Below are 12,409 nucleotides of genomic sequence, written 5' to 3'. Positions count from 1 at the left end.
GTTCCTAAATTGACTTCAGCCTCAGGTTTTCTGCAGACAGGTGTTCTCTGTGTTGGGCATGGCCATTGGTGTTATTAACTCATCTGTCTAGGACAACTCTGCTGGTGTCCTCCTGTCCTCCTACTGCTCTTGGGCTAAACTAGATGAAACCACTGATGTTTGTTGCTCGTGTTTCAACTGTTTTTGTTTTACAAAAAAAAAAGGTGACTTCATTCGATTCAACCTAATACTGCCCACATTTTAAAGAAGAGAAATGGGGGCGCCTGGGTGGCTCAGTCATTAAGCATCTGTCATTGGCTCAGGTCATGATCCCAGGTCCTGGGATGGAACCCCAGGTGTGAGTGTCAGGCTCCCTGTTCAGCAAGGATCCTGCTTCTCCCTCTGCCCCTCCCACCTTGTGCTCTCTCAGTCAAATAAATAAATAAAATCTGGAAAAAAAAAAAAAAGGAAGAGAAATAGACGCTTGGAATGATTAAGTAATTGGCCCCCAAATCTCAGAGTAGTCAATAGCAGTGTGAGGATTCAAACTCCAGTTTGCCTCCTTCTGAATTTCTTAGTATGATACATTTCATCAAATATTAAGAGCTTGGACCTAAAAACCAGCCTCTTGGGTTGGACTATCAGTTCATACACTTACTAGCCTGTGACTTGGACATATTTTCCTATCTGCACATCAGTTTTATCACCTATAAAATGGGGATAGCAAGGGGATCGCTGGGTGGCTCAGCGGTTTGGGGCCTGCCTTTGGCCCAGGGCGTGATCCCGGAGACCCGGGATCGAGTCCCACGTTGGGCTCCCGGTGCATGGAGCCTGCTTCTGTCTCTGCCTGTGTGTGTGTGTGTGTGTGTGTGTGTGTCTATCATAAATAAATAAATCTTTTTTAAAAAATGGGGATAACAAGAACAAGAATCCAATCCCTCCCGATGTGGAGGGTTGCCCTGGGGATCCGCAGAAGGAATTGTAAGTACAGAGTGTGTGTAGGCAGCGCCCGGCGCTTCGGAAGCATCCTATAAAGGGGAGCTATATTCTTCAGGTTTCCTCCAATGCTACTCTTCCTGCTTGGGTCAATCTACCAACACACACCAGCTTGGTGTTAGTGCAATGCACAGAACTGAGAAACTCCACGGCACACCTCATTACCACGTCAGGCAGGTAGCAGCGGACCGGCGAACCTCTTACAACTTCCCTACATCACTGCGGCGGAAACTACGAGGTTTTCCCTCCTTTCATTTTTCGTGAAGGGGGTAGTAGAGGCTGTGGCTTCTTGGGAGTACATCCGTGACTGGTCGTGCTGGACACCGAGCCCGAGCCCGAGCGCCGAGCCCTGCGGACGGAGGACGCAGCCTGAGGAGGGGCCGGGCAGTTGTCAGCAGGCCGAAAGGAAACCCTGGCGGGCGCGGGAAATTCCAGCGAGGGAGCAGCCCAGGAAGCGGCGTCCATTACCCCCCGGAGGGTTCCCGGGAGGAAATCCCCGTCTCCCCCGTCCCAGAAACCGCCGCAGGTTCCAGTCACCGTGTACCGAGTCCGGCGCACTCGGGCTCGTCTTAGGGCCCCAGGGGCACCGCCTGTCCGGGTGCGGGGGAGCCCGCTGGAAGCCGCGCGCCGCGCCGGCGGGTCACCGCGGCGACGACCCCCCGGGCCCCCTGTGGCGCCGCGGCTCCTTTAAGGGCGCGCGGCCCACGTGCCCCGTGACGTCAGAGCAGGAAGTGTTTGAGGAAGTGGCGCTGCGCTGGCCCGTTTGAGATTCCCGCATTTTAATGTCTTCGGGGAGGCGCCAGAGCCCCCGGTTTGGCCGCCCTAGCCCCCGCCTCCCCGGTCCTGGGGAGCGGCTGCCCCGCCCCGCGCCCCTGCCGACAGGTGAGTCCCTCGGGCGGCCGCGGGCCAGGTGCCGCCGGCAGACCCCGCGCCCCTCGGCGCCCGCGAGCCCGCCCCCTCCTCCCTGAGGCTCCCGGAGACCCTGGGGTCGGGCTGAGAAGTCGGGTTCTCCGGGCGGACCGCGGGAGCCGGGGTGACTCCGGGGGCCGCCTGGAGGCGGGGGCTCTGGGACCGTGTGAGGACACACGTGACCGGAGAGCGTGCCCCGGCCACCCAGGGCAGAGCGCGCGGGACAGGGCGCCCTCGCTGCGGTCCGGGGGATGCCCTTTGCGGGCCTCCGAGGGACTGTCCTCCCCGCCTCCTTCCCTTACGGCTGAGCGGGGTGGGGGTGGGGGGGTGACAAAAGTTGGCTACCCAAACCCAAAACCAAACCAGACAGCCTGGTTCATTTATAAAGTGAAAACCAGCTCCTCTCTCGCACCGAAGGGCAATGTTGTCTCTTAGCTTCTCCGTCTGCTTGAGTTCCATTTTCTCTTAACCTTGATCTTTTGTCCCCTACACCAAATTGTTTACAGAGTTAGCGCGGCAGCAGCATGAGCTGGTCACCTTCTCTGCCAACCCAAACATGTGGGGCCTGGGAGATGAAAGAACGACTTGGGACAGGGGGATTTGGAAACGTGATCCGCTGGCACAATCAGGTAGGGGCGCTGTGCACCTGGGCTGAGCCAGAGGCCGGGAAGACAGGCTCCTGGGAACTGCCTCCGCCCTACACTGTGCTGGGTGGGGGACGGGGTTCGTCCTTGGCCCTGGGCTTCTTGGGGGAGTGAGAAACGGGAACCGTCAGGGGGCTTCCGAGCTGCTCAGCTGCCTCTAAGTGGTCTCCAAGCTTTACTGACTATGGCCCCCAAATTGTAAAAATATTTTAACTTTTATATATCTTAAACTAGTATCTTTATTATCATCACGCTATCATGTACTAATATATTGTGTATTAATATTGAAATACAAAAATTGAAAAATTTAAAGAATGAGCATCGTAAAATATATTTAAGTGTTTAAAGAATTAGCTCAAAAATATTTTATTTATTTATTTATTTTTTTTAATTTATTTTTATTTTTTATTTATTTATGATAGTCACACACACACAGACAGAGAGAGAGAGAGAGAGAGAGGCAGAGACACAGGCAGAGGGAGAAGCAGGCTCCATGCACCGGGAGCCCGACGTGGGATTTGATCCCGGGTCTCCAGGGTTGCGCCCTGGGCCAAAGGCAGGCGCTAAACCACTGCGCCACCCAGGGATCCCCAAAAATATTTTAAATACATACTAATTATGTGTTCCCACTATTGTTTGCAATACTGCACAGCACAGACTATACAGATCCATAATGAAACAGAGAATTATCAAGGACAGTGGGTGAAAATCCGTATTTCAAATAATTTTTATAATTTGGAATTATTTGGACCTATTTCTGACTGATTAGATCCTGATTGTTTTTACTCTTTATGTGTCTGAAATAAGTTTAGTTTCTCACAATAGAAGTGTTCCTCCATATTCCTTTTTGCTTATGCTGGTGTTACATGTACTGAAGTCCTCTGCAGAAATTTCTTTAGCCACTTGTCCATTTTGTGAGAGTCATTTTATTGACCTCAGATACTACGATCCATAATCCACCTAAGCAGGGGCACATGTAACCTGAAACATGTCTCCATAGGCCCCTGTCCACCACTCCCTGTGGAATGCCCATTTTCCTCAGTATACCTTGGGTCCACGAGATATATGATCTTTGAAAAATAATCTGAGGAAGATTTCATAAAGTTAATATCAAAAAAGCTTAATTTCTATTTAATTGTTTTGGATTCCAGTCTTGGGTAACCCTGGTGCACATCTACCCCATTTGGAGACCACTGCTCTAGGGAACCCCCAGTCACTGAGTAACTGAAGTTGGCTTCCTGACTCCAAAATCAGACCCCCGAAGTCCTTGAAGGAAGCACTTGCTTTTTGATCAGGGGCTGCTGAGCACTTTTTTGGACTGAAAGGAAGTGTACCACTTCTTGGGAGCCAGCTGCAGCAGCCAGCGAGAGAGTCATCAAGGCTACTGGCCAGCCACATCAGAGAGTCATTCCAGACAGCCACGCTCCTTTATCAGTTAGTTGGAAGACATTCTAGGCCCTGCCCTGAGTCCTGTCAGCTCTGAGTAGATGGAACGACCCCTGGAGGAGTGGGAGCCAGAGCTGGAGGGCACAGTCCAGTTCCGGAGGTGGTAATTCCCACATTGAACTGGGAAACCAGAATTCCTTTCAGCCACAGCTGGAATTCCTTTGAGCCACAGCTGGCTCAAATGTGTTCTGGTCCGAGTAGAGCTGTGGGCCTCACATTACAACATAAGAGCCAGATCATTCTATGGCCCCACATATACCTGGGCTGGGCTGCTTCTAGATAGGCCACAGCTTTTAGATTCTTGACTGCAGCAAATATCTCAGCAGCTGAAGTAGAGATGGTTTTCCTCAAAAGGAGTTCTGTCCAGGTGTGCCATGTGTCTGTCATTTCTAGCTCAGAATGGCCTCTATGAATTTGGAAAGCTATTGTCAGATGGAATTTGTTCCTGGCTTTATAGATATGGGCCTGAAAAAAATGTGTGTGTGTGTTTGTGTGTATGGATTAGTCTTCTAGAATTACTACTTTCAAGTTCCCCTATTCGAAAACCAGTAGCCTTCATTTTTATTTTATTTTTAATTGAAGTTGGCATACATTATTACATTAGTTTTAGGTGTACAACATAGTGATTTGACGATTCTATACATTATACAGTGCTCACCATGAAAGATATAGTCCCCATCTGTCCCCATCCAATGTTCTCACAGTATTATTGACTATATTTCCCATGCTGTACTTTTCATCCCCCCATGACTTATTTATGGTACTGAAAGTTTGTACCTCTTAATTCCTTCACCTATTTCAACTATCCCCCAACTCTCTCCCTCTGGCAACCACCAGTTCTCTGTATGTATTTATTTATTTAAACATCTTTTATTTATTCATTTGAGAGAGAACATGAGCAGATATGAGGGGAAGAGGGAGAGAGAAGCAGATTCCCTACTGAGCAGGGAAGCCCAGTGCAGGGCTCAATCCCAGGACCCAGGATTATGACCTGAGCTGAAAGCAGGCACTTAACCAACTGAGCCTCCCAGGTCCCCCCAGTTCTCTGTATTTATGTATCTGTTTCTCCTTTTTTTGTTTGTTCATTCATTTGTTTAGATTGCACATGAAATGAAATCATATGACATTTTTTCCTCAACTTACTTCATTAAGGTAATACTCATTACATCCATCTGTGTTGTCACAAATGGCGAGACTTCATTCTTTTTAATGGCTGAGTGATATTCCATTGCATGGGATATTTTATGTGTATATATATACGTGCATGTGTGTGTACATATACACATTTATATACACATATATGTATATGTATGTATACATGCACACACATCTTCTTTATCCATTCTTCTATTCATGGACACTTAGGTTACTTCCCTCTCTTGGTGGTCATAAATAATGCTGCAATAAACATAGGGGTGCATATACTAGTGTTTTCGAATTAGTGTTTTGTTTTCTGTGTTTAAATACATATCAGTGGAATTACTGGATCATATGATAGTTCTATTTTTAAGTTTTTGAGGAACCTCCACACTGCTTTCCACAGTGGCTTCATCAGTTTGCATTTCCACTAACAGTGCATGAGGGTTCCCCTTTCTTCACATCCTTGCCAACACCTGTTGTTTCTTGTCTCTCTCATTTTAGCCAGTCTGACACATGTGAGGTGATAGCTCATTGTGGTTTTGATTTGCATTTCCATGATGACCTCAACCTGGACCTGTCCAAGTACCGGATGCCTCAGCCCTCTTCGGGTCGGGAGTCGCCTCGCCACTGAGCGCCTTGAGAGAGTAAACCTATCGGTGTCTGGGCTACAGAAATAAAATCTGCTCCAGCCATGAGGCCTGACATGTATAATCAGTGTCCCTTTTACGGGAAACGGTGAATTAGTTTATTTAACACCCATTTAGAAACATCTGTGCACAAGGGATTTTTCTCCCGTGAGCCAGAACCTCAGAAAATTCTGGGTTGATGAAATCAGAAATACAAAATTCTGATGTTGAGAGTCTTTTCATGTGTCTGCTGTCCATTTGTACATCTTCTTTGGGGAAAGTCTATTCAGGTTTTCTGCCCATTTTTTTAACTGGATCATTAGGTTTTTTGGGTGTTGAGCTGTGTATGTTCCTTTTATATTTTGCATATTAACCCCTTATTGAATATATCATTTGCAGATATCTCCTCCCTAGGTTGCCTTTTCATTTTGTTGATGGTTGTTCTTTCTTTCGTTCTTTTTTTTTAATCTTTATTTTTTAAAAAGCCAAAGTCAAATTGACAGTCTGGCCTCACCGTGTCTTTCTTAGCATTACCTCCTCTTGTTGGCTCCCAACAAGTTGGTTGGCTGAGCCTTCTGTGGGACAAGCCTCTGTCTCCTGGACAGCTTTACATAATCAGTATAGCTGCAGACCACCTCCTCAGTAAAGTTGCCATGGACTCCTTCATTCTATGGAAATTAGTTCTTCCCCTGAATTCCTTCAGTTTCACTCATTTGGCCTGCTTCATATACTGCCTTTTTGTCTTTGTGTATAAGAATGTGTCCTGTCAAGGCTCTGAGTTCCTGGTCAGCTGGGGCCCTTTCTGGTTTTGGCTTTCTTTCATTTCCCACACAGCAATTGTCTTTATGTTATATGTGTGTCAGGTGCATAAAGTCATTCACTTTCTATAAAGACCTTTTTGGAAAAGGGAAAGAGCCATTAATCAGTCATTACAAATGTAAACTCCCAACTATCATAAGTGTGACATAGGAGAGGGGCCCACGGCAGTGATCGGTCAGGAGGTCAGGGAAAGGCTTCTTCAAGGAAGTAATGCATAAGCAGAACTCTGAGTTATTGGTAAGTTGGCCCAGCTTAGCCAGGCTTAGCCCAGCTGGGAGAGTGGGAGGAGAGTTCCAGGAAGAGGGAGCAGCCTATTCAGAACCCCTGTGTGGGACAGGTCTTGGCAAGCTGGTGGGACTGGAAGGCCAGTGGGCCCAGAAGGGAGGAAGAGGGGAGCCAGGTGCAAGCGAGGCTGGAACAGAGAAAGTAACAATGAGACCCTGCCAAGAGCTTATATTTTTATCTGAAGAGCAACAGGAAGCTGTTGGAAGGGGGTTCACTTTGACTGCAGGAACAGTTTGGAAGGGGCCCAGGCCCTGGTGTGCTGGGAAATCATATCCTGATTAGTAGTGTTTACCAACCTCCACAGGGTAACTACTTCCACCAGGGCTTATTTCAACCCACTGACAGTTTAACAAGCAGGTCTCACTGAACTCCTGAATACTTAACAATCTGCTCTCAGAAGAGCTGGTACCAGGACACCACGGGCACTGGCCTGTCATGTGGGGAGGCCAGTCATGAAGCTTTTGGAGATGGGACAGGTGAGAGATTAGAGTGGGCTGATAGCGGTGGAGATGCAGAGAAGTGGGCAGATCTAAGAGCTATTTAGGACTCTATGGTGGAATTGAAGGTGAGGGCTGAGGGAGCAGGAGGAGTCAGCTTTCACAAATACTTAGTGTAACCTTGTTGATGAGCCTGGCTCAGTCCGGGAAGCTCTTCATCCCCTTTCTGGGTTGTTCCTCAGGTGGGGAAATCCTCAGGGCTGCTGTAGTGCTGAGGAGTGCATCTTCAGTTGAGGAGTGCATCTTCAGTTGATGTCCAGGATCAGAGCAAGCATAGTGTGTTCTTTGGTGGATGCCCCAGTGTTCAGAGCATCTTGAAGAAAGCAGGTGGGACAGGGTGGTTTTGATAACGTGACTCTAGTCAGTATGATGATTATACTTTGCAACCATGTACATTTCCTGATACTCCATATACTTTATCTTGTCCACAAAAGAGAGGCTTTTTAGTTTATCATGAGAGCAATTTCATAAAAGAGTCTACGAATTGGTATCCTCAGTCACATATGCAATGCCTAATAATCAGACCCATCACTTATTAAGAACCTACCATGTGCCATCATTGGGCTAGGTATTTTACACTCTTTATCTCCAGTCTTCACAATAACCCTAAAAGAAAGAACTGGTGTCTTTTTTTTTTTAAGTTTATTTAAGTAATCTGTTCACCCAAAATGGGGCTTGAACTTGCAATACTGAGATCAGGAGTCACATGCTCCTCCAACTGAGCCAACCACAACAGTTGTCCAATAAGGACAAGAACTATTGTCCTTATTTCTGCTTATTGCTGAGGAAATTGAAGCACAGAAAGGTTAGGTCATTTACCTACAGTCTAAGCTAGTAAGTGAAGGAGCTGGAATCTGAACCTGTATCTATTCAAATCCCAACTACCTGCTTTCTCCATTATGGCCTGTGGCTTTTTTATGGTGGGTACTCTATGGTTAGGGACACCCCAAGAACATTCTCAGTTCTCTTCAATCAGTCTAAATCATTTTGAAGCACTAAGGAAAAACTCTTGTTTGGAAAACAGCATGTAAACAAGTATTTCTTAGTGAGGAACGGCTGTATACCAAATGCCCCTACCCGTTTCCCAGAGTTTTTGGATGCTATTACCAAGCATGGGCCTAGGCAGTATTTGCTGCATCTGTACTCCCTTAAATCCTCAGCCTCAGGGTCAGCACAAACCATTGATCAGTACAGACTAGATAGGCTGTTAAAAATAGAGGAAGAGGGTGATGACCTGAGTGACGTCAGCCCGCAGCACCTTTTGGGAATAAGGGGGGGTGGGGAACCACATGGCTCCCAGTCACTCATACCTGGGCTCCAGTCCTGGCTCTGTTAACTTGCCAGCTTCATGGCTTTAGGCCTAAACTTCCCCATGGATTTTTGGGGATACTTAGATATTGATCTCCTTGGCTCTCAGCATGTCTGGGCATGAAATAAAGCAGCTGCTTTATGAAGGATCTGGGAATGTTTCACAGTGCCTTGCAAATATATTCTCTGTGCACTTGGCTGTGAAAGAGGCTGAGAATTGCCTGGTTTCCCAAGGGATGCCTGTCAGGATGACATGAGGTAATGTATGTACTGGCTGTTCTAAAGCTAGAAACGAAGGTGTCATTATCTCTTCTATGAAATAGTGCTGACTGTTGCGTGTTTCCTCACTGGACAAGATTAAGCTCACTTCAGCTTCTGTGTGTGTTCTGAAGTCTTAAGGACTTCGGTCAGTTCACTAAGAATTTATTGAGCACCAACCCAAGCTTCATGAAGGGAAGAAAAGAAATGAGCTTGTCCTCAGTGTGCTTATGCTCTAATTGAGGAGGTAAAATGAGTACTCAGCAGTATATTAGATAGGTCTAAATATAAGCACCAGATTGTGTAGAAATACTAACGGCTGCTGTTTATCCAAAGTGCTCTGTGCTGGCTGTGCTAGAAGCTCTTTCTATATTATTTTTTGAATGCTTAGGAGAGAGGGAAGGCTTCTTGAGGAAATGGAACTTAAGCAGAATCTTGAAAGGAGATAGACTGTGGATGGTCTGAAGAGAAGACAAATCAAATGAGTAGAGTAACATCTACACAGGGCCAGAGAAAGGAAGCAATGCTACTGTAATTTACTCAAGGCCTGCTCTGTATCAGACATTCCATCTTGTTTTGACTGCAGGGTAGAGTCATCTCCCTCTTGTGGATAAAGACCCATAAACTAAAGTAATGGGCTCAGTGTCACATATTTACCAGGTGAAGGATGAAGGAGTTAAACCCTGACTTATTTCACCCGTCAAGTCACTGTGAGTATATTTGGAGGCCACTATTTCTCTTGGGTGTTTACATCCAAGGGATTGGGTTGAACTCAGAGCCCTCTCAGCATAGATTGGTCAGCATGGTTGAGTCAGGGGGAAGCTGCAGCCAGACCCTGTATCTTTTGACTCTCAGGCCCAGGTTCTTTTTTTTTTTTTTTTTTAAATTTTTATTTATTTATGATAGGCACACAGTGAGAGAGAGAGAGGCAGAGACACAGGCAGAGGGAGAAGCAGGCTCCATGCACTGGGAGCCCGACGTGGGATTCGATCCCGGGTCTCCAGGATCGCGCCCTGGGCCAAAGGCAGGCGCTAAACCGCTGCGCCACCCAGGGATCCCTCAGGCCCAGGTTCTATCCCTAGGATCTGTCTAGGCCTAGCTTTGTACCTCTTCTCTGAAGCATTCGTCTTGGAGGGCAGGGCCTGAGAAGGAATGAACTGGTTATTACTAATTACTCCCTTTTACCACAGTGATTTGTTGGATGGTTGCCACAGTAACAGGAGACAGGTTTCTGAGCCAAGGGTTTGAGTGTACCTCTTGGCTTCCAGCAAATTTCCCCTCCTCATGAGAAGAAGGCTAACTTGGGAAGCTGTGCCAGCTCCTGAGTAGACTGACTTTGAACTCACTTGTTGCGGTCACACCTTTTGGTAGCTCTCAGCCATCTGAGAAGGTGCCCCCCCCCCCCCCCCCGACGTGATACTACACTCTATTTCTACACAAGTTTTTTTTTTTTAAGGTTTTATTTATATATTCATAAGAGAAAGAGAGAATGAGAGAGAGAGAGAGAGAGAGACATAGGCAGAGGGAGAAGCAGGATCCCTGCAGGGAGCCCGATGCCAACTCAGTCCCAGGACCCCGGGATCACTCCCTGAGCTAAAGGCAGATGCTCAACCACTGAGCCCCCCAGGGGCCCCAAGTTTTGTGTTTTCATGTGCAAAGAGTCGCAGACTTGAGGGACCTTCATAATAAACTGCATTCAATATGGATGACACTGTTGGCGTCTGTCTCCATTTTCTCAAAATACAAACCCACTTTAAATTTCATCCCACATGAGTCCACTTACCAGAAGTTGGGTGTTGAGATGATTTGGGCCAAGTCTTAGGTTTCCATAGATCTGAGCTAAGACTCTAGGAAGTTCCAGCTCAAATAAAGAAAGTCATCCTCTGCTCTTGGAGTTTTGTTGCTAGTGGAGAACAAACTCCCCAGGGTTTCAAAACCAGTATTTTTAGTCTGTTTCTGAACTGTTTAATTGAATTTTGCTTTCTAGAACAGGTATGTTTTTAGCAACAGAAAGTCATTCTGTGTGGGTTTCTGTTTCAAATGCAGTATTACTCATGGAAAACTGGAATGCTTTAGAATACTGCCTCAAGGGCCCCTGTATAAGAAAAGATTGAGTGTGTCTGTATCCGTGTGAGACATTCCCCAGCCCATGGAGTTAGGATTTCCCCTACAGCCATAGGACTGAGCTGTACACAAATAGAAAGTGAATTCTGGTGTCTCTGCCCAGTTAGCCCACCATGGGTTCAGTATTCATATTGCCAAGTTCACTTTTTAATTTGAATTCGGATACTGAGGCTAATAGCACATCTCCAGTTTTTAGTATCAGTCTTCAGTATTAAAATCTATTTCTGGACTCTGCTTTCGGCCGGGGGACAGCTATGTGTTGGATCCAGTGTTTGTGTTGGACAGAAGATGGCAATTATCTACAATTATCCAGTGTATAGCTAGATTACATAAAATACTCTCTCTATCACTTAATCTACCTTTGAAGTTTGATTTGTCATTTTTATGAAGAAAGCATACTCTCTGTGGTAGGCAGAGTAACAGCCCCTCCCAAAGATGTCCCTATCCTAACCCCTGACACTGTGAATATGGTAGGTCATCATGGCAAAGGGGAATTAAGTAAAGTTACTAATTGGCTGACCTTAGATGGGAAGGTTATCCCAGACTATCTGGTCAGCCCAGCATAATCATGAGGGGCTTAGAAGTGGAAGAGGAAGGCAGGACAGTCAGGGTCAGAATGATGCAATGTAACAGTCAGTGGTCCTTGTTAGCTTTGAGGATGGAGGCAGGGACCCTGGGCCAATAAATACAGGCAGCTTCTAGGAGCTTCAAAGATCAAGGAAATATATTCTCCCCCAAAGCTTCCAGAAAAGAACATAGTCCTGCTGACATCTTGATTTTAGCCCATTGAGATCTGTACCAGACTTCTGACCTTCAGAACTGTAAGGAAATAAATTTGTGTTTTTTTAAGCCACTAAGTTTGTGGCAGTTTGTTAGTAGCAGCAGTGAAAAAAAGGCAAAAACAAAAACCTAACACACTGTTCTGTATATTGAAGTTAAATTAGATGCAGATCTTTAAATACCTTGATTTAAGCTCTGAATCATTCTGAGGTAACAAACCGTGAGTTGCAGTATCTCTTGCTGAACTGTTACTTATCAGACTGTCCATCAAAATGGTACATGGTGAATGGACTCCCTCAGCACTATTACCTCGTTTTACACTTGGCCCGTCAGTTGTAGAACTGTGCGTGCCAGTCTCAGTTTCCATGGAGATCCCACCTGACCGGAAACAAGCACCTCTACTGGCATGGCAGAGCTGCCATTGACAGAGTTACCATAGAACTGGGCTAAAATGTTTGAGTCTGAACATGAAGGGGAAGTGAAACTTGAAAGCAAATTCAAATCGGTTTGAGAACAGACAGAAGAATTGGGAAGTGCATGATGTGGAGGGTGTAACATTTTGTGAGATCCAACAGTCTGTAGGTCAATTGAAGAGACT

At 46.3% G+C, this 12,409-nt stretch overlaps 1 protein-coding gene across 5 annotated transcripts in view; it reads left to right on the top strand.

The window, feature by feature from the left end:
• The first annotated feature begins 1,685 nt into the window (after positions 1 to 1,685).
• Positions 1,686 to 12,409, top strand: part of IKBKB (inhibitor of nuclear factor kappa B kinase subunit beta) — a 59,363-nt gene continuing 48,639 nt past the window's right edge. For 2 of the 5 annotated variants that reach the window (XM_038559936.1, XM_038559938.1), the window contains exons 1-2: positions 1,686 to 1,857; positions 2,391 to 2,513. In XM_038559936.1, the coding sequence (XP_038415864.1) occupies positions 2,409 to 2,513 (105 nt within the window). In that variant the 5' untranslated portion in view covers positions 1,686 to 1,857; positions 2,391 to 2,408. Of the gene's footprint in view, positions 1,858 to 2,390; positions 2,514 to 9,493; positions 9,618 to 12,409 lie in introns of those variants that run through there. The other 3 variants (XM_038559937.1, XM_038559939.1, XM_038559940.1) reach the window with 3 other exon arrangements.

Source organism: Canis lupus, chromosome 16 (assembly GCF_011100685.1).
Source record: "Canis lupus familiaris isolate Mischka breed German Shepherd chromosome 16, alternate assembly UU_Cfam_GSD_1.0, whole genome shotgun sequence".
Taxonomy (NCBI): domain Eukaryota; kingdom Metazoa; phylum Chordata; class Mammalia; order Carnivora; family Canidae; genus Canis; species Canis lupus.
The sequence above is the reverse complement of the archived record's forward strand: the minus strand, read 5'-3'. Positions and strand labels throughout refer to the sequence as shown.